The 20,635-nt window shown below is 37.2% G+C and overlaps 1 protein-coding gene across 1 annotated transcript in view; it reads right to left on the minus strand.

Moving 5' to 3' along the window:
- The window catches only part of CCDC180 (coiled-coil domain containing 180), a 28,164-nt gene extending 7,971 nt beyond the window's left edge, over positions 1-20,193 (minus strand). The window contains exons 1-27 of the mRNA XM_062497624.1: positions 19,806-20,193; positions 18,902-18,984; positions 16,995-17,104; positions 16,774-16,902; positions 16,500-16,610; positions 15,332-15,427; positions 14,922-15,085; positions 14,635-14,754; positions 13,861-13,940; positions 13,082-13,170; positions 12,470-12,589; positions 11,677-11,850; positions 11,044-11,159; positions 9,668-9,794; positions 9,174-9,237; positions 8,294-8,523; positions 7,515-7,717; positions 6,800-6,975; positions 5,535-5,715; positions 4,878-5,024; positions 4,464-4,608; positions 4,135-4,251; positions 3,643-3,741; positions 2,644-2,757; positions 1,734-1,972; positions 1,089-1,135; positions 221-302 (exon numbers count right to left, since the gene is read on the minus strand). Coding sequence (XP_062353608.1) covers positions 221-302; positions 1,089-1,135; positions 1,734-1,972; positions 2,644-2,757; positions 3,643-3,741; positions 4,135-4,251; positions 4,464-4,608; positions 4,878-5,024; positions 5,535-5,715; positions 6,800-6,975; positions 7,515-7,717; positions 8,294-8,523; positions 9,174-9,237; positions 9,668-9,794; positions 11,044-11,159; positions 11,677-11,850; positions 12,470-12,589; positions 13,082-13,170; positions 13,861-13,940; positions 14,635-14,754; positions 14,922-15,085; positions 15,332-15,427; positions 16,500-16,610; positions 16,774-16,902; positions 16,995-17,104; positions 18,902-18,984; positions 19,806-19,936 — 3,494 coding nt within the window. The 5' untranslated portion in view covers positions 19,937-20,193. The remainder of the gene's footprint in view (positions 1-220; positions 303-1,088; positions 1,136-1,733; positions 1,973-2,643; positions 2,758-3,642; positions 3,742-4,134; positions 4,252-4,463; positions 4,609-4,877; positions 5,025-5,534; positions 5,716-6,799; positions 6,976-7,514; positions 7,718-8,293; positions 8,524-9,173; positions 9,238-9,667; positions 9,795-11,043; positions 11,160-11,676; positions 11,851-12,469; positions 12,590-13,081; positions 13,171-13,860; positions 13,941-14,634; positions 14,755-14,921; positions 15,086-15,331; positions 15,428-16,499; positions 16,611-16,773; positions 16,903-16,994; positions 17,105-18,901; positions 18,985-19,805) is intronic.
- Positions 20,194-20,635: the final 442 nt, after the last annotated feature.

The raw sequence follows: 20,635 nt of genomic DNA on the forward strand, positions 1-20,635 counted from the left end.
GAGAAAAAGAATAATATCTTTCCAGTCAAAAACTGGGGGAAAACACCCACAAAGCTGATCATGTGGACATAAATAGGTAAGAGATTCCAAGTGACGAGCAGTAGATGGAAAGAAGGCTACTACAAATAAGCAGTAAGAATATTTCAATGAATAGACAAAGTTTAGGTAAATTTTTGCACAAGAATATTTCAAGTGTAATTCCTCCTTTTAGGGGTCTCACCTTTTTTTTTGCTTTGTTTCATCCCGAGATGACCTCTTGCTAGTAGACTTTTGAGAATGTGCATCAGATAACTTCTTCTTTACTTGGAGAATTGCTTATGTTGACAAGGCAAGAAGAAGAATATTACATAAATGCCAACTCAAGTACTTTTTATGTGCATATATATTTTGTATTATTATTTCTATAATGTTTCTTTGCAATATGTAGGGGACAAGTACAGGAACAATAATTTCTGTCAGACAGGCCTGAAGTAACCCAAAATTGGCAACAGCAATAAAGGTTATGTGCTGGTGCATGAGTCACAGGAATGTCACAGAAAATACATGGTAGATGTCAGAGATTTAAAGCAAATTGGAGACAGGCCAATAAGGAGCATGAATGGGCTACATTCATAGGATACTATGAATGGTCATAGGGACTTGCAAATGTGGAAGCTTTGGAAATGGCTGGAGGAGTTCAGGTCTGCAGAAGAGAGATGAGGAAATGGGAACACTAGGTAGAGAGCATCTGGAGTTACCTCTGCTCACCTTTGAGTAGATATAATGCACTGTGAGAAAAATCCCTGGTTCCCTATATATTTCATGATTTCTGCTCCACTTCTTTTGACCCTGTTTTTCTTTTGCTATCACAGGTACTCTTTATAACATTATTATCTCATTCTGCAGCTTTCATTGCTTTAGGAGACCAAAGTCATCTTAATCTAAGTAAAGATGTCCAGGAAAAGAGTTGAGAACTATCAACACAACTATCTCAGAGTTCCTAGCATAGAAGCAACTGCCTGGACCATGCTAGACCTGTGCAGTAAAATTCCAGGAACTACAATTCAGATGAAAAGAAAATTTTAAAAGAAATACAGGCACACCTGGACCATTTTTCCCCCGATTTAGGTCTCGGGATTTTTTTGATAGGTCAAATCTGAAAATAATAAAAAGAGTTAAGTACTACTGAATATCCTGTCATTTTTATGTTCTGTACTATATTATATAGCAAACAAGGCAAGTTTTCTATTCCTGTCATGTGCTGAGTTAAATTTCTGAGTTCATATTTAACACACAGGGTTACTTTTACAACTGACAGTGTATATAGAAGTAATTTAATGGGACTTATTGTTTGACTGGAATTTTGGAATTTCTACAAGCAAAACTGCATTAAAATACTACTTGGAAATCAAACACCTGCCATACTCTTCATTTTACACTATGTATATTCAGTCAATTATGTAGCAGGTAATCACCTATGAACTAAAATAAGGCTCTAGAACACAAAAAATAAATACCTAAAATTTATCATTGTATACTAGATGTCACTTATTGCTCACAAAGGGGTATTTTTGGCTATGAGAAATCTTGGCTGTAAAAAGAAAGCAGTCTCAGCGAGATTAAGTTTTAAAGTTAGACTAATCAGAAAATATGTAGCAGTATTACCTATGAATAGTCTATTCACTAATTCTGAGCAAAGAAAATATAAATAAAGACGAGGACCAAAAAATACCTTTAGGCAAACAAATACTTACCCAGCTAAATTTTTGATAACACTTATTGCCAAATCATCAAATATTGATGTATCCATTCCGCTTGAATTTAACAAAGGGAATTTTTCAGGATCCAGTCCCATCACCATCCTTTTGCTCTCATCTCTGAGACTTTCTTTTGGAACAGCAGGAGCAATGAAATCTTGTAACCTCCCATCCATGTCAAGAGTGGTGAAATCCTCTTGCAATGTCCCATCTGTGTCAGGAGTGGTGAAGTCCTCCTGAAATGGGAAGACAAATGAAGCTCTGTAGACTGTAGCAGGCAGTTTGAGAAAGCATTCCATGTAATGACTGACTACTAGAGCAGATTTTCTAAATAGACAATATCTTGCTTCACAGGCTGAATTATTTTGTCATTCAAACAACAATGTTTTTACAGCTACAGAGCTCTAAAACACTTCAAAGCAGTTAGGAGTAGGTTCTCATAATCATCATAAAGAGTATTTAAGGATATATTCTTAAAACAATGATCCACTGAGATTACACAATAAAGAAAGACTTTCCAGAAAAGAGAGGAAAGAAAACACAACCTGTTTGATAAAAACAAAATCCCTTCAGGACACACTTGGGACTTTTTAAAAAAATAATTTAAAGAAACCCGTGAAATATGTACCTCTGAATAGTGCTACACCTCGAAAACCAACTCTTGTGAAGAACTGAGCAACTCATTGCAATGCCATGCTTCTCTTGAGCATTTTGTAAACTTGGTGATTTACTCAGCCTCTTAAAAAGGCTGTCCTAATGCTACAGTGGTTTTGACATTTTGGCATAATGCAGATTCTTTTTTCATTTGAAAATTCAAAGCACAAATTCTGAAAAGCCATTAAGACATGTAGGCATGAAAATTCTCTCAATATTAAATAAAATACAGAGAAAGTGAATGTTATCTTACAGTGGCATGTGGGATCTTTGCTTTTATTAAGAAGCAATCAAGATACTTGCTCCTCTTTATTAGCTCTTTCAACACCTCTCTGGCAAAGTCATACAATTCTTCAGAAGTTGAAGCCTGAAAATACAGATGGCATTTACTAAACAAACTGTTCTAACCTTTTCAAACATGCTGACTCTTGCAAACAACATTATTTGCCCCTGTTCTGTCACCAGTTTATGTACACATACATGGAAGCAATGAGATTATATAAGAGGCTGAGGTTTTGGTTTGGCAACCAGGAAAACAGGTACTGACTGTCCAAAAAGGACTGTTGTGGTTTTAAACCCAGCTGGAAACTAAGCACCACGTAGCTCAACCTTCCTTCTCTCCCTGGTGGAATGGGGAGGAGAATCAAAGGAAATCTAGTATGTTGAGATAATAACAGTTTAATAATTGAAAGTAAAGCGATATACAGTGATAATGGTAAATAATAATGATAATAAAGACTGAAAACCAAGTGATGCACAATACCATTGCTTACCACCTCTGACTGATGCCAGACCCCCCTTCCTGAATGCAAACTGGCCCTTCTGGATAACTTCCCCCTTTTATAGACTGGACATGACATTCCATGGGCTGGAATACCCCTTTGGTCAGTTTGGGTCACCTGTCTCAGCTATGCTCCCTCCCAGTTTCCTTTGTGAACCTCCTCAGTGGCAGAGCAGGAGACAAGGAAAAAAGAGCTCTTGACTTAGGATAAACACAACTTAGCTAAAACTGAGTTATCGACACCATTCTCATTCTGAATCCAAAACAAAACAGTCTAACAGTTATTGAAAAGAAAATAACTATCCCAGCTGAATCCAAGACAAGGACCTTTCTGAGCAAAAATTCTGTGTTTCTGCCCAGTCCCAAATATGAGGAAACATAAATCTTCCTCAAAAATATTAGTTTATGCCAAAATAATAACAATTAATAACAAGTCAAATTAAATACCATTTCATGCTGATTAGAAGTTACCTCTTTATCTGCAGTAGAATGAACATAAGCATCTCTCTTCTGCTGGAGCTTTTCCAGGTAAGACTTTAATGTGACTGACTGTAAATTGGAATTCACTACCTAAAGCAGAAGCAAACACTGAAGAAGTCAAGTCCCCATTCACAGGAGCTTCAGAGGCTCCACTTTCAAACCACTGATAAAAACTGGTTGCAAATCCCAGTACTGAGAGGAAAAGCTGAAAACAGCAATTCACAAAAGTAACTGCTTCACCACACAAAAATGCTGGTGAATTCACATGTACATACTCAATGTGCTGCAAAGTCACAGTGTTCCAGCATAGTTGAAGCAGTATTAAAAATAAACTTTTAAGTGGATAGTGACAGAAAACATGTTTAAATCAACATAAAAAATCATGTAATATTTGTCCACTATGAATTCAGCCAAAATTTCCTCAAAAGTATAAAAGAAAATTATTATAATGAATTTAAGCAAAATTCTGATGTTTGTTTGTACCTCAGATTTGATTTGCTGTCGTAGCTTTCTCAAAGATTGATGGAACTTCTCCATGAAGGCTCGACTCAGAGAGAGAGAAGCAAACTTTTTTTCAGACTGTTTGAAAAGTTCAGTAGCCTTTAAGAATGTAAGAAACAAAAGAGAGGACAAGACAATTTTTCACTTTTTAAAACTTAAATGATAGAACTTGCCATTTCTAACCAATTTTTTCCATCATGTAATTGCCAAACAGAACAGACTTAGAGTTCTAATCTGAAAGCAGGCTGACTGCAAATCACATCAAATATGTCAATAGAAAGCATAATTTGAAATAATGTAATTCTGCATACCTGCTCCAAGCAGCTCGATTTTACTTTCTCCACATCTGTCTTGATTGAACTTTCAAAGGCATCAATTTGCTTACTTTCTTTTTGAAGACACTTGTTGAAAAACTTTAACTCCTCAGAAGAAAAGTCACCAACCTCTGAAAATAATCTGAAAGCAAACATAAAAACAACTGGCTGTGAGGCATCTTTTTCTCCAAGACTATTTTAGGTAAACAGCCCTGAAACATACATATCAACACAAATGTGATGAAAACAGCATAATAATTGTGGTTTAACAAGATACATTTCTTTTTTTAAACAGGAAATTAGATTAATAAGAAAATAAACTTCACTTTTACTGTTCTGCTTATGCAACAAACACCGATTCCTAGAACTAGGTCACCATTTATAAACAACACATCCATGAAATCTACATACCTGCAACTTTTGAGAAAACCCACATTTGAATCCCTTAATTTTCCTAGAGCTTCCTCCAAGTGCTGCTGGTAACTTCTCACAGTAACCCTGATAGATTCCAGATGGTTGCGGAGCTCTGATTCGAGATTGTTTCTGGAAGAAGCTGACCTAACAGCAAATAATAAAAGACAGGGATAACATGTCTGAAGAGGAACACACATGATGATTCAGCAACTGCTGGCTGTAAAGACATGAAAAAATTTGAGGACTCAAAAGTAATTTATAACTCTCAAAGCAACTCCCTGAGCTGGGATAGTTTGGATAAACCCATGGAAAGTATTAGCAACAGCTGATACTATTGACTAATTCAAAAACAACTAGTCAACTGGTATTATCATGCACATTCAGTAAACTGGATAAAATCTAAACAGATGAAGCATCTTTTCTACTTAAAGACTGCCAGCACCTCAGAAGGAGGTGAAAATTTCCATGTGTTCAGTCCTGATTTTAATTTCTTCAGGGAAAGAAATTCTTCACGTTTTCAAGTTTTATGAAGTAGTCTTCATTGAAGAGCAATGACATACAGAACAGGTTCAGAATGCAAACCATAACCATCCCAGACAGCAATCAGGAGTATTTAACGAGGGGGATTCACAGCAACAGCAGTGGCACACTTACTGCTCAGTCACAGGGGCATGGAGCAAGTCAGACTCCAAGTTATGGACTCGGGAATGGAAGTTTGTGTTGAGGCTATTTAGCTGGTCTGAAAATCTGAGGAATTCAGCTTTCTCCTTTTTCAGGCCTTCTGCCAGCACTGCAGAGTGGTGATCAAGATGCTCTTTGTGAAGCGACAGTTCCACTGAGAAGAAAGAAGTTTTCAATAGGGACATTGCTCCCTGTTTACTGTGAGCTATCACAATGCCCAGTCAGCCTGTAGTCAGCAGCAGCAGCAAAATAAACAAAGCCAGAGCAGTAGATAAACCATACAAATTATATACATGCAATTTGTTTTTTTGATTTTTCTCCTGTGTAAGACATATATCCTTAACAGCTCCCAATCCATTTAACCACAAATGCATCGTTTGCTCTAGGCATTCTTTTTCCTTTATTTTTGATCATTGCTGAAATCTCCATTATCTCTCTGCTCTCAGTCTTGTAACAAAACTAAAGGTTTTATTTTTTAATGGAAAATCCACTTTTCCTGTTTTTGTGAGGGAAAGAAAAAAAATCAAGTTTTGGTCTCTCTTCTGGAATGACAGCTGGATAAATCAAGAGCCAGTCAATCACCTCAAGAAAGCTGCCAGAAGAAGCACCTCTCCTCTTTGCAGAAAAAGGGAAATTGAAATATTATTTGCCTGTTCTCCAAAGAAGAATTTTTTAGCTTATGTATTAAAGACCAACAAACCTGTCGATTTTTTTTTTTCTCACCATAAAAATTTGACACTTTCCATGCAAAAAGAGTTTTGACTAGAAGATGCTCTGTAGCTGCTCAATGATATTTCACAGTTAAATCCTTCCTCTCGTGTTTTCAGAAGCTTGGCCCTGACATTTTGGCTCTCCCAACTTGCTAATTCCTTTTTCCACAACAATTTTAAAATATTTTTTTGTACACCACAAACTCTTGTTAAATAATTTCAAGGTGAATGCAGCTTCACAAATATTGACAATAGAACGTTCAACATCTACAATCCAGCTGTAAATCAAGGCACTGCTGTTTATTTTTCCAAAAATAACACAGCACAAACCAGGAAGAGCTATAGAAAATAAAAGTCATTTTAAAAATATGTGAGTAGCATAAAATGCTGGGAATTCATAGACAGTCAACTGCTTTCTATTGTCCTCTACTACTGAGTCAATTAATGCTGAAACAGATTTTGGCCCACTTAAGACCATCTCTAAACAAAGACATGTGATGCTCAGAATACAAAAAAAAAATTCAATACCAGCTCGAGCATGGTAAATATTTGTCTGTATCTCCTCCTTTTTTTGTTGGTGCAACTTAAGATGCAGCAGAAGTATTGAATTGAGCTCCTCTTTCTTGGCAGCTACAAAGACATAGGAGTTGAACAAGGATTCTGCAAACCATTTCTCTAAGTGTTCAAAAAAGCAGAGGCAAATCCTATGATTGAAAAAGAAATATGACAGTGATGAATAGTAAATAATAAATAAGAATTAATTGAATATATTATTTCTAAGAATTCAGCTTCTGGCTATAGGAAGGTACAGTTTCAGTACCATTTGCACAATACTGGTAGAGTTTTTGAGCTAGCTGCATATTGCTGAGTATCAGGCATTTTACCTTCATGGCTCTGCAGGGTATTTGGGCAAATTACTTGTCTTTCTCTAATATGTTTTCTCACTAAATAATTTTCCATAAAATATGAATGTCCTGTAAAGGTAAATGTTTTTCTGGTGCTTTGACAGCCATGGGTAAAAAGCAATATAAACATTTTCTCACATTGGTATCAATTAAAGAAGTGGAATCACTTAATAATTCTATGATCATAATTTTATAATTAAGTATCTAGATATATAAATATCTACCTATATAACAGTAATTAGATAACTTTTTCCTCTGTAGTCTAATGTTTCTTCTAAATAGCTGAAATTTGTCTATTACATAAAGAGAAAGAAAGAATAGAAATTTTTTCTACTCACCTTTTATTCAGCTTGACAAACATGGCTTCTGTGAGAAGTACATATTTCAGGTACATAGGAAGTGATTCTTCATTTTCATATTTTCTAAAATAACTCTCTGTGATGTCAGTCTTTCCTGCCTCTTCAACTCCAAGAACAGTGTAAGTGTTTCCATTAGCAGTGGCAATTTCAGCTCCTTCTGCCTTGCTGCTCTTGGATGCTGACTGGGAAACAGTTGGAAATTACCACCTTACTTTTAAATGTATCAGCAAAGAATCAACAGTGCACCAGCTAGTGTAGGAATCTAAGAATATTTAGAATAATGTTCTAATTGTTAATTTGGACATTTACACAATGCTGGCAATATTTATATGTTTATATATATATATCTATACACATATATGTATATATTTATATATGCCAGCAAGACATAGGCAGAGTCAACAATGTTTTAAAAGGTTTTTGTTATGGTAATAAAATATAAATAAATTCATGGAAACTGAAAAACAAATATTTAGGTACAAATACTTAGCTTAAATCATTCACCACAGGCTGAGAAAACTGTGATGAAGGACAGATTAAAAAAATTATGCAAAGGGTTTCTGCAAGGGTAAAAGATCAAAAAGAATGTTTGTGAACTTCACACACTCCATTTTCCCATAAAAGGATCTAGAGTCCTGTGTGCTTTGTATACAAACTAAACAAAAAAGGACTTTCTACTCATTCTCAGCAAAAAGACTTCCTATTTCTCCTTATTTTGGACAGACTGCCTTCACCTTCAAACTTATTCTCTTGCTCACCTGCATAATGCTTGGTCCTTGTTCTGCATGCTCATTTTCTTCACTTTTATAAGGAATACTCTCCTCATCTTCTTCTTCAGTTTCTTCAATTTCCTGTGCCAAGATCACCTGTTTCTCTGTCAGATTTGTTTCTCCAGCTGATTTTTGACAGCTGTCCCTATCTTCTGGCACCAGTCGAGAGAGGTGATTGTCCTGCTCTGCTCTGGGCTGGGATGTGCTCTCTTCAAGCCCTGGGGGCAATTTTGGATGCCACAATGTCAGAAAGACCTAAAGCTATTAGAGACGTGTCCAAAAGAGGGACACAGAGATAGTGATGGGTCTGGGGGGGAAGCCATACAAAGAGTGGCTGAGGGCATTTGGTTCAGCTGGAGAGAGCAGACTGAGGTCACACCTCACTGGGGGCTACAGCTCCTCTCAAGGGCAGCAGAGGGGCAGCTTTGATCTCTGCTCTCTGTGACCAGGGACAGGACCCAAGGGAATGCCAGGAGCTGCGGCAATGGAGAATTAGGCTGGGTATCAGGGAAAGATGCTTTCCTCAGAGGGTGGTCAGGCACTGAATAGGTTCTCCAGGGAATGGGCACAGCCCCAAGGCTGCCAGAGATCCAGGAGTGTTTGGACAATGCTCTCAGGGATGCAGAGGGTGGGATTGCTGAGTGTCTGTGCAGGGCCAGGAGCTGGAATTTCACGAACCCTATGGGTCCCTTCCAACTCAGGAAACTATGATTTTCCTCTCTTTCCTCTCCTTGCATAATGCTCTCAGCCTGCTGTTCCACCATATGTTCAGCTTCTGAAGCCTCAACTACTTATTTACAGTTAAAGCAGAGTTCTACTGGTTATGATCCAAAGATACACAGATTGAAAAACAACCAAGAATAAATACCTGTTTGGATTGTTGTGGTACTGTTTTGATCTTGAACTATGAAGTGTGTCGTGCCTTGCAAGTTCTAAAAGCAAAACAACAAAAAACAGCAAAAAACACCCACCACATCCCATTTTAAAATATGGATTTGCTTTCTTACAAGAAATCCATATCCCTTCTCAAAATGTATCTATTTCAGTAAGATATAATCTTGAATAGATCACTTACTATCTAAAGTACCTGTAACACTCAAAATGATAATGGTAAGCCTGTTACTTTATAGTTTTCTGTTCAAAAGGCAAATGAATTTGCTTAAATGCCGTTTGTGACAGAGTTAAAAGTGTGGGACTGAGAAATGTTTTTGTTTTCCTCTCCTATCTCTACCAAAAGCACTTTATTCAGTGTCTGAAACAATACTTTATATAATCTGAATTTTAAAGGTAATGAAAATTTTCTCTAAAGTGAAAAATTAATACACCAGTAAGGTTTTAAACCAAAAAAAAATTTCTTTTTACCTGTTTGAAGATTTCCTTCACACTAAAATGCTGGCTGATGGCTATACTATAAGAAATCAATTGCCACAAAATGGCTTTTGGGTAAGCCGTTACTTCATCCATTACAATTTGCTTGAGTGTCTCATTCCTGTCAAATTTAAGGTCACTGTTTAAGAGACTCAAGTATGTATAGAAATAAATATGACTATAGTGCCTTTAAATCTAAATCTAACTTCCTGATTAATCTCATAAAACCTTTAGGCTAAATGCTGCCATTTATCTGTTAATACTGAATACAATCACATCCTGGCTTGTTAGAGATTAGTTCATTATAAATAAATAAATTCACGGAAGTTAAAAAATATTTACAAATAATTTTACATCCTTCCTTTTGGATGGAGAACCACTCAAACACTGCTTACATAAGAGAGGTCAAATTACTGTCTTCCATGTTAGTTCTGCACTGTGCTCAGCTGAGCCTTTCTGGTTTATTTTCCTTTTACTTGAAAATAAAGCAGAGTCTCGATTCAAGAAAAATCAATATTCACACTTGTATTCATTTACATTTACCTTTGCTTTGTTTCCTAAACAAAGATAATTATGGGGAATTTATGTATGTGTTCAGATGTTCAGATAGGTAACATTCTCTTCTGCAACCTGGTGTTGTATTTTCACTTGGACTGTTGCCTCTGGCCTTTTTTTAACTGCTCAAATAATCAGTAAGAGTATCAAACCTCCAGCTCTAACCACAATCCCACTGTGAGGTGTGTGAAGGTATGTGCATCTGCCCCTCAGGTCCATATTGCTCTTCTAATGTGCCTCTGATCAAACAGATAGAAAATACCTCCTGGGTGTGTGAACAGAGCTGCTTCCTCTATGGCTTCAGAGCTGCTGCTAAGATCTTTAGCAAGGAAAGCTGTATTGTACCAATTTTTATATGGTTTTTAAAGCTGCAAGTGCCTAATCATGTGAAGGTTAACAGCGAGCTTAACAAAAACATAAATATTTTGGCTATCTTAAAGATCTTAGTTCTTAGAACTTTGAATGAGATCAAATCTGTGAGTGAAGAGGTGATGGTGCAGACCAACTTCTGATTCCTGTGATTCAAGAATCTGGACTACTACTTTTACCTTCTGAATAAGGCATGGATGTGATGGTATGAACAGTAATACTGATGTGGTACGGTTTTTGAATGATAGAAGGCTTCCTTGTCCCATTCCTAAACTGTGGGTATTATTTGCCTTAACCTTGTTCAATATATACATTATTTTATATTTTTACATGAAGTAAAAAAGTCTTTTTCGACGCCTTCACACAACAACATAAACAAGGCATAAGTAGTACAACCAGTGTTAAAATATGTTCTACTCTTTAAGTTTACAATACAAAATTCATACCTTGTTCTAATTTGATCTAAAGTAGAAAGGGTGTTCTCCAAATATTCCTTCAGCTCTTCTTCACAGCTCGCCATTTGCATTTTTTTTAAAATTGTATCCAGATCACCTTTCATCATCTAAGGCCACATAAAAAAGCAAGTAAAAATGGTTTAGTGTATACTAAAATCTCCGTAACTATTTAGGATTCAAGTAAGGTAATTATGCACATATATTCTACACCCAGAAGGGAAGCTACCTTAGCAAAACTCATCACCTATGAAGATCTTCCTAGATAATGAACACCTCTGACATTGCCACCCCAAGTTGGCTGTTGTAAATATGAGAACCTCACATCCAACCACACTCTATACCTGCACAAGATCTCACAATAGCAACTTGCAGCCACTTTATACAGAAAGCAGCAGTGATCTTTATCACTGCTGCCATACCAATAATAAGACAGGACTGTCCATTCAGTATGAATCAAGCAGTTAGCAAAAATGCACCTGACAGAATGAAACTGAAGAGTAGAAATTCCAATATAAAAGTCAAAGATTACATTTTTAATTTTATAGCAGATATTTCAAATTTCAGAGGGTTCTTTGCATTAAGAAGTCCTGTCTTTATACCACACCCTTGTTTTTATGTTTATACCTCTATTATGTGATCTTGTTCCCATCTGTATTCATCTATTTTTTTTTGAAGTGCATCTTCCTGCTGGGACAGTTGGAGTTGATGGACATCCCAGAGATCCATGGCCTCCTGAACACATCTGTACAAGCCTTGACAACACTTCTCGTGCCATTTAGCCATCTCCTTAAAATCACTCTGAAGAAAAACATTCAAGTGAACAAGCTACTTTTAAATGGCTGGAAGGTGAAATGAGTAAGAGGACATGTAATATGATAAAAGGCTGCCTGGAATTATACAACTGGTATTCAACACAGTGTCTTCTATCTGGAGAGTGAAAAAAAAAAAATCTCCAAGTAAACTGGGTAAGAATGTGGATTATCAAAACTTCTATTTATTCTGGCATCATAAAGCACCAAATCACATTTTATAATTTATCACCTTAGGAACAACTGCCCAGTCATTTTTATGTACAGAAAAGATTGGAAGACATTTAGGAGAACATTTAAAGCTATTCCTCTGACTTTAGGCAGACTGGGCCATATGTCATTCATCTCTATCATATATCTTTCATATATAAATGATAATAAAAATACAATATATTTACATTACAAATAATAAACACAATAATTATGAACACTTCCACATGAAACTTTTCCACACCAAACAGTTTGTCTGTAGTGTTTAGTCACACTGTGGACCTCTTTCTAATGTGACATCAGTAGCCTACAATGCAGAAGGCATTGCAGGTGGGAGCACAGCAAGAACAGACTGATCCCAAGGAGTGATGAAAATAAATGTCATAAAATAAACGTACATCCATGTGCTCCACTTCTCCTTCAAACCCACGTTTTAGTTTCTCAGTCATCTGAAGCATGTTGGAATGCACAACTTCAGCATCTTCTACTGTGCAAATGTTCATATCCAACAGGGCCATCTAAATTAAAAGAACAGCAAATTATTGACGTGCATATAATAAATATTGTGTGGCTTTCAGAGAGCATGGCTAAATTTAGTGTTTCTTTTCTTGTGATGGACAGAGAAAGACTCAGTCTCTTACATGCCATATTATATTAGTAAGCAATACAATTTGATTGGATACAAAAGGAGAAATTGAGGCTGAGAGGTGGAACTTCTTTCTCAAGGTAAGACAGATTTAGCACAAAGGCTGAGGGTCCTTGCATCTTCCACATAAATGTAGGACAGCACTCCCTTCATTACTGGTATTTCTTATGGCTTTTATACATTTCAAGTATAAATATCAAATACTACTGTGAAACCAAACAGATGGTTACTTTTTGAACAGAGTAAGGCAGAGGTTAAAAAGCAATTCCACTTGTTATTTCAATGTTTGGTGGATCCTCAGACACACTTTACTGTAATGACACATTGTACCATGGCTATCACACCCAAAAGCTGTGACACTCACCTTGCACATCTGCACTTTCTCCTGACATTTGCCCTGGACCAGCTCATACTGGATGCGCATTTTCTTCACACCCTCCACATTACAGGTGTCTGAATGACACGGAACAGACCACAGTCAAAACTCCCATATTTCATAGTGCAGTGTGAAATGGAAACGTGCCAGAGGCCATGTGCTGAATCTCAGCACAAGGAACAGATCCCAGCAGTGCCTACAGACCTGTGCCTACAGACACTACCAACCAAACAAATCAAGACATTTTAATACACACCTGTTTATCATTAATGCTTAAAAGCAGCAAGGTATTTACAATTGCTACCAACTTCTTTGCTACCATACAGGCTACAAACATCACAACAGGATGTGCTCTGGAGCAAGAGAAGGCAGACACAGAGAGGGAAGGCATACTACAGGACACAGAGAAAGGAAGTATCTCCAGTACTTCCCCTCTCCTTCTCCAAGAGTTAAAAAGGAGTAGTTTTGTATGATTGAGAACTGATCCATGTCCAAACTAACTAATCTTCCCCCAGATTAATTCTAAGCAATCCAGCTCCTGCTAGATCTCACCATGCACAGGTATTTGTACTGGCCAAAGGAAAGTGATGCCACAGGCAGCTTCTTTGGGTCTTACCACCAGCTCAAAGCAACTGAGAAGGTATGTGGGAACACATGTAACAAAGAATAGAGCAAACATGCACTTTCAAAGCAACTGTCTGCCTCATCGTTGCCTGGGAGAAAATATTGCTTGAATTCCAGACAGTTTTTATGATTTCCCAACTTACCTATATTTTTATTTAAATTCTCCAGAGTTCTGTACCATTCATGTATATCAGATTTTGTATGTGTTGGAGGCAACAAGGTGCTATCAAAGTAGGAAACAAGAGTCAGGTATCTTAAAATACAAACCAGTCAGTACTTAAAATATAAAATCATGAATCAGAATATCCATACTACTGTGCTTTATTTTATTTACAGCCATCTTGGCAATGAAAATAAACCAGAGACTGCTGTTGCTCAAGGCCAACTGTTTATTGCCCGACAAGGAACTAACTGTAATCTACCTTGTTCCTACGTCCACTGTAAAAAAACCTCCCTGTAAATATTATAATGCATTGCACCCAAAAATGTTTCTAGTGTTCAGGATAGATATTCAAACACCGCAGTGTTAGATTTCTATCCAGACTCCTCTCTTAATTTATCACACAAATAAAATCCCATGCCATGGAGAAAAAAATGCCTTAACAAAAGCACCAGCTTCTAGCCCTCCACCCATCTTTGCCCATTTCTACTATGTTTCAAAAGTCAGTAAGATTTACTTATGCATTCCTACATTTTTAGCCCTTGATCACCACCTATTTAGTGTAGCTGGTGCACTGAAAATCAAGAATACATTTTTTCCATTAAAAACAGCTGTACAAAAATAGGTTCAGACCCTGCCTTACTGCTGAATTTAACAATCACACATTGACAGGAAGCAAAGTGCATTTTATAGCCAAGTCTTTCATTAACTCCAGAAAGAATTGTTTTCCTTTATGCTATACCCTCTTTTGCCATACCCAATATATTGCAAAACCCTCAGTCTCTGCTCACTAAGTACAATCTGCTCCTTTATCATATTTTCCATTTCCGTTTTCACAGCTGGGGGATTCTGTATTTCTTCACTTGCCATAAATTCTCTGCAGGATGGAAAATAGATATGGATAATAGAAGCACTATATATGTGATATCATACATGATATGCATAAATTAAAAATGATCAAGTATTGCTTTTACAGAAACCAAAAGTGGACACTAGCCACTTTGTGTTACTCATTGTCCAAAAGAAGACTGCAAAATTTCTGACCTGAAACTCTGAACTACAAAGTTCTTTTGGATTAGCTTCCAGTCCATGACTCTCCCTTGCCATTTCAGTTGATGCAATTTTTCTTTTTCAAGCTCTGATTTCATTAGATGAAAGAGTAGCTTGGCAGTAGCTCTCTCATTATCCAGCAGTGCTCTGTTTATATTCTGTGCATTAAAAAATAAAACCAGGAGTAGAAGCCGCATACAACATGAAAAACAACAACAAAAAAATTGTCTCTTCTACAGAAAATGAGGGGGAAAAGGACAACAAATGATAACAAATACCCTGCAAAGTATAAATCTTTTCCATATTTCAGTGAGTGATAGGCAGAAAAAATGAATTTCAGTTGGGGAAAAGAAGACATTCTAGGAATATTCAGATTGCTATCTTGCCCCAGGTAAAATATTTACCATGGCCTTATCGTTAATGAGCTTGTGAACATCAGCTGCCAAGAAGAAGGAAATTTCCTGCAGTTTCACAGTATACTTGGTCAGTACATCTGCTATCTGTGCAATAGAAGAATAAAGAAAATCAACAACAACGAAAAGTATAACTCAAATATCAGTTTCCCAAGTTAAAACCTACATGAACAAGACAATTTTTTCCATTAAAGTGAATTCCATTAAATTAATTTATTAAATATATTATAATGAATTAAAATTAATTGCACAAAACACAGATTGAGAAGTAAATTTTAAGATACTAATCTTAGTTACCTAAAAGACCGATTTTTTTCAGTAATTCTTAAAAACAGTAACTAAAACATTTGACTTTGCTACTACTCAGATGATTTTTCTTTAATATCTGTGATAATAAAGTGCTCAGCAGACAGGATGCAGTATGAATTTAAAAATCAAACCAACTTCCTTTCAAACATCTGAAGGGAATCCACCAGTGCCTGTTTTAAGTGAACACAAAATTAAAGCAAATGTGTTCATCACTGACATTAGCTGTGACTAATTCAACAGAAAGGTTACTGGTGATATTCTTGGACCTATTCATCATACCTGAATTACAAAGAGAGAAGAAAGTGCCACTGGTAGAACTTTGTAGGCACTTTGCCTACAAGGATAGTGCAGCAATCTCTTCCATAGTCTATTCATTGTTTTATCCAACCATTTCCTATGATATCCAATGATTTTTAACAGGTCAGGCTGAAGACTACAAAGCTGTAACACATTTGATACTTACACCCAAACTAAAATCAAGCTAGGTCATGTCTATGCTCCTTCTCAGATGCAGAATAGGTATGTCCTCCAAAAAATAACAGACCAGGTGAAAGTTTGACCTACACAACCCTCCAAGGAAATAAAAGCAGCTCATATATTCCATGCATCTTTAGTATAGGCAATTGTGAAAGAAAGAAACACCTTAAAACTAGGAAAAAAGTATCTTCTCCTGATTATGTAGATGCAAAATGAGTGAATGGTTTATTGGTGAAAAGAAAGCAATCACCACACAACAGAACTAATGGCAGACTCTGACTCTTGTGGAAACAAGCTACTCTTTGCTTTGCATCCAGCATTATATCAGCAAATATCCTGTGCTTAAATAACAGTTATTAAGACTGCAGCTCACTTTAACGGCTCGACTCCTTTCGATCTCCTTTAAGGATTTGTCCACTGCCCTAATCTGGTTCTTTCTGTTTGAGGATTCCTCGTGGATCATATTCCACAGTTCTTCCAAACCCTGCAAAAAAATCTAGTCTCAATCTCATTGAAAAGTGAGTATATATATTAAAAAAAAAAAAAAATAAAAGGAAAAAACATCAATTTAGGACTCCAGGGAGCCATAAGAAGATGTTACACTGTACAAGTAACTAAAGTTGAGCCAATGCTCTGAACTGCCTTACTTCAAATGAGAAACCTTCCAAAGCCATGTCAGATGCAATCTTTTCAAACAGATGTTTACTCTTTTCATCTGATTTCATCAATTTTAGCTGAAGGAATTCCTGAAGCTTCAAAACAGAGGCTTCCATCTCCTAAAACGGTAGGTCAGTGTGATCATTTAAATACTGGGCCCCGACCTTAGAAAAGCACTCTCAGAGCCTAGATTAAAAAAATCCTGCCTTACCCTGCCAATGCAGTGCAGCTCCTGCTGCATTTCAGTCACTGCTTGATAATGATGCTTTTGCTGCCGTTCTGCCAGGTACTTCCATGTACTGCTGCCTGCTTTCTCAGGAACTGCTGAGAAAGAAATGAAGACTCTATAGCCTGGAACTGTTGCTGCAGAAAGTCAAATATTACATAGTGATTCGTGTCGTTACAGAAATACACCATGGGATCAATATAAAAAAGAATACTAAAAGTAAAGCACCAACACGAGACAAAGGAAAACATAATTATTATATTTCTTTAAATCACTTTGCTGTGAATTGCTGGCCTTTGCTGTTATTTTTTTCTTTTTTTTTTTGCCACTATAATTATAAATTGGATCCACTTTTTATGTATAAGGAAAACACGGGCTTGTGCGAACATGAACAGACTTGTTACTGCTGTTACCTGCTGGCTAGGAGTGTAACCTGAGAACATGTATGAGCCTTGTCCACACCTCGCGGGGGGGTTTGTAGCCACTGCTGCTTGAGTACTAGCCAACACGTTCGGGCTTGCTCAGACTCGTACCCCAGCACAGTAGGCATGACACGGCCCCACAAGAAACTGCCTGTAAAAGGGGCAGTGGCCAGGGGTAGGACAGACGTGTTGGTGGAGCACAGACTGCCCGCGTCCCCAGCGCTGCTTGCCCATCCCTTATCGATGAATCAATAAATTGCCTTATTGATTGTCCTACCCGATTGTGGTAATTTATAACAAGAACGTGAGATGTAGGAACAGTAAATCCCTAAATCTACACTATGACTGCTTTAGTTCCTGCAGCTCTCACAGTGTGCAACGTCTTTCCATGGGAAGTGCAATCTTAGCAAATGGAAGTTAAAAATACAAAATATTAGAGTGTATTTTAAAATTTCCTTTATTAACTTCTGATTTTCAGAAGGATAATAGCATGGAACTATCAACTCCAGCATCATCAGGTATGATGCAAAAAAACTGCAACATTTTAGGAATGAGATCTTATTACATAAAAACTGGAATTCATCATCTCAGCATAACCTGTGACTGACCAACAATTTCACAACTGTTTTTTTTTTTCTATTGGAAATCTCTTCATCTTCGAAATTACCTACGAATCATCAAAAATGTGTCAGACTACTTCTGAGCTTGATTTTTATTGCCTTGCAGGAAAGAGTGCCAATGTGGGTAAAACCAAACTGCTATTCTAGTCCTCTCTACCTCATTTTGTGATAAACTGTTAATGTTGGGTCATTTTCGGTGCACACCCGGCCCCCCGGGATACCATCTGGGTTAAAAGGAGAAGAGGCAAACCCTGCAAGGTGAGGTCGCGTTTCTTGATCCTTAGGATGGCTCAGATGGGAAAGCAGCACCACCACTCACCCGGAAAGTGTTGTCTCTGCTAATGGGCCATAATGAACTGAATATGCACTGGAGGAATGGGCAGCTGCAACTGCTATTAAGGACTCCAAAAAAACCTCAAGGGATTACATCATTCCATTGTGAACCTCCCTACCCTGGGGGATGTACCACCTGAACCCCACCGTATATAATTTAGGCAGTCTAGGGTCTTGGGACAACACCACCGCTGGACATTCAGAGGAGGACCAGAACTGCCAGAAGAGCACTGCTTCTGACAGGACTGCAAACACCCTGACCAACAGAATGCCAGTCTGTACTCTGACTCTGTGGTTTTAAACCAGTTTTTCCATATCGTTCCATTTGCTGTAATCTATTAAATTGTAACTCTGATTTGAAATCTCTCACAAGGTATTTGTGTGGGGATAATTTGTCCTTCTGGTTTACATTCAAACTAGGAGAATTTTATACCTTGTCCATCTAAACCCATTACATGTACCATGTCTCCTGTGAATGCAAATGAAAATAGATGACATTAAGGGAAACCAGTTTTACCAACTACATCAGGCAGGCCTCTGACTTTCTCAGATGAACTTGTATCTACATTTCCTGATGCCTCTAGAAAAGTTGTAGGGTGTCTGAAACAGAGAATGAAGCTTTGATTTGTACTAAAAATGCACCAGAAGAGGGACTAACATAATAGTATAATTCACTTTAATTGGCAAAATGTAACATTAAAGTGATCCTAAGTATCATTCTAACTTCAAAGAATATAATTCAAAGAATCAACGTTGCTCCTTCTGAGACACTGAAGCCTGGGTAGATCCCAACTTCAAATCTATTAGGATGGCATTAAAGCAATACACGCTAGATTTAGTAGATGTAAACTACAAAGACATATATAACAGCTCTGAAAGATTAAAAAACCTATTAGCTTTTAAGGAGATGCTAGCAAGAAATGTGGAAATAGTCTTTATCTGCCCAGTGCTTTTCCCAAAAGCTTGGGCACTGTGTTTCTCCTTGGGGTCAGTGAGAATCCCTGTATCATTATTCAGCAGCTGGCTTAGGGTAAAAAAGGATGGATGGATTAACTTCATTTTTGTTCATTACATAACCCTACTGCATCATCATGTAAGCCATTTACTTGGAAATATAACCTAAAAAGTAGGTGTCAGACTGGGTATATATCTAGATTGCTATGAGCAAAGACAGTTTCTCTTTAAAAGGAAAGACATACAATATGCCTGCCGTGGCAAATATTAGTCTATTAGCCCTGCACTTGAACGGGCAGCATGCAGTTCATTACAACAAATTGACATTTGGCAAGGAGACAGTCTATTCCAAGTTGTTAGTTCTGTGACCAAGAATTTCCAAGAGTTTCTAATTCCCAATGAAAATCTGTCAACTTCATACCTTTATTTATGAACATATAATTGGGGATTATGCTTCTGTTCTTTACCTGTCTGAGTGTGGCTTTTTTGTGAAGTCACTGATGGGTGTTTTTCCAACACATTTCTGCTGGTTACAAGGTAATGGCATGGCATCAGCAGACATTTCTGAATGTCTATTTAAAGTATGCCTTTTACTCATCTTAGAGGACCTTGTCTTCTTCTTTCCTTCACCCAAAACGTGGGCTAGGTGAGCCTTCAAAGAACCATAATCTCAACAACTAGAATTCCTTCAAACCTACTGAATAAAAAAAGCGACAAAATAATTAATAAAAACTAGTAAGGGAAAGACAGCAGAAGAGAAAGGTAAAATAATGAACCCTACATGCCACATGTATAACCATCTTCATCTAAGGCTATTTTCAAAATGAGAAAAAAAAAACTATAATCTTAACTGAATTGTGTCACCTTGCTTACAGTTACCAGAAAAGTCAACAGCAGAGTTAAAAATGCCTGAATCTGGCTAATTACGCCTCTAAATGTTTTACTGCTGTGTTCTGATTCTGCCTTCAGTTAATATAACCTGATATACAACAAAGAGATGGGAACACATGTAGGTGCATTGGAGAGCATATTCTGGAGATAACACATTCATTTTTTACTAAAACAAATCCAAACCAGAAATGCTGAAAATTACCTGGGGTCATTTCAACAGCCAGCAAACTGGCCAACACAACCCACCTTTGGCTTTTACTCAATTCTTTGCTTTTTCTACCTGGGCCTTGAAGATCTGTCTACAGCCTTCCTCTCTGTGAATACGTCACGCTTGTCCTGTTGAGAGCCCATGGCTCCTCACAGCTGACTGGCCAGGCCTGCTTCCACAAGAACTGGCAACTACAAG

Source organism: Cinclus cinclus, chromosome 8, assembly GCF_963662255.1.
Source record: "Cinclus cinclus chromosome 8, bCinCin1.1, whole genome shotgun sequence".
Taxonomy (NCBI): domain Eukaryota; kingdom Metazoa; phylum Chordata; class Aves; order Passeriformes; family Cinclidae; genus Cinclus; species Cinclus cinclus.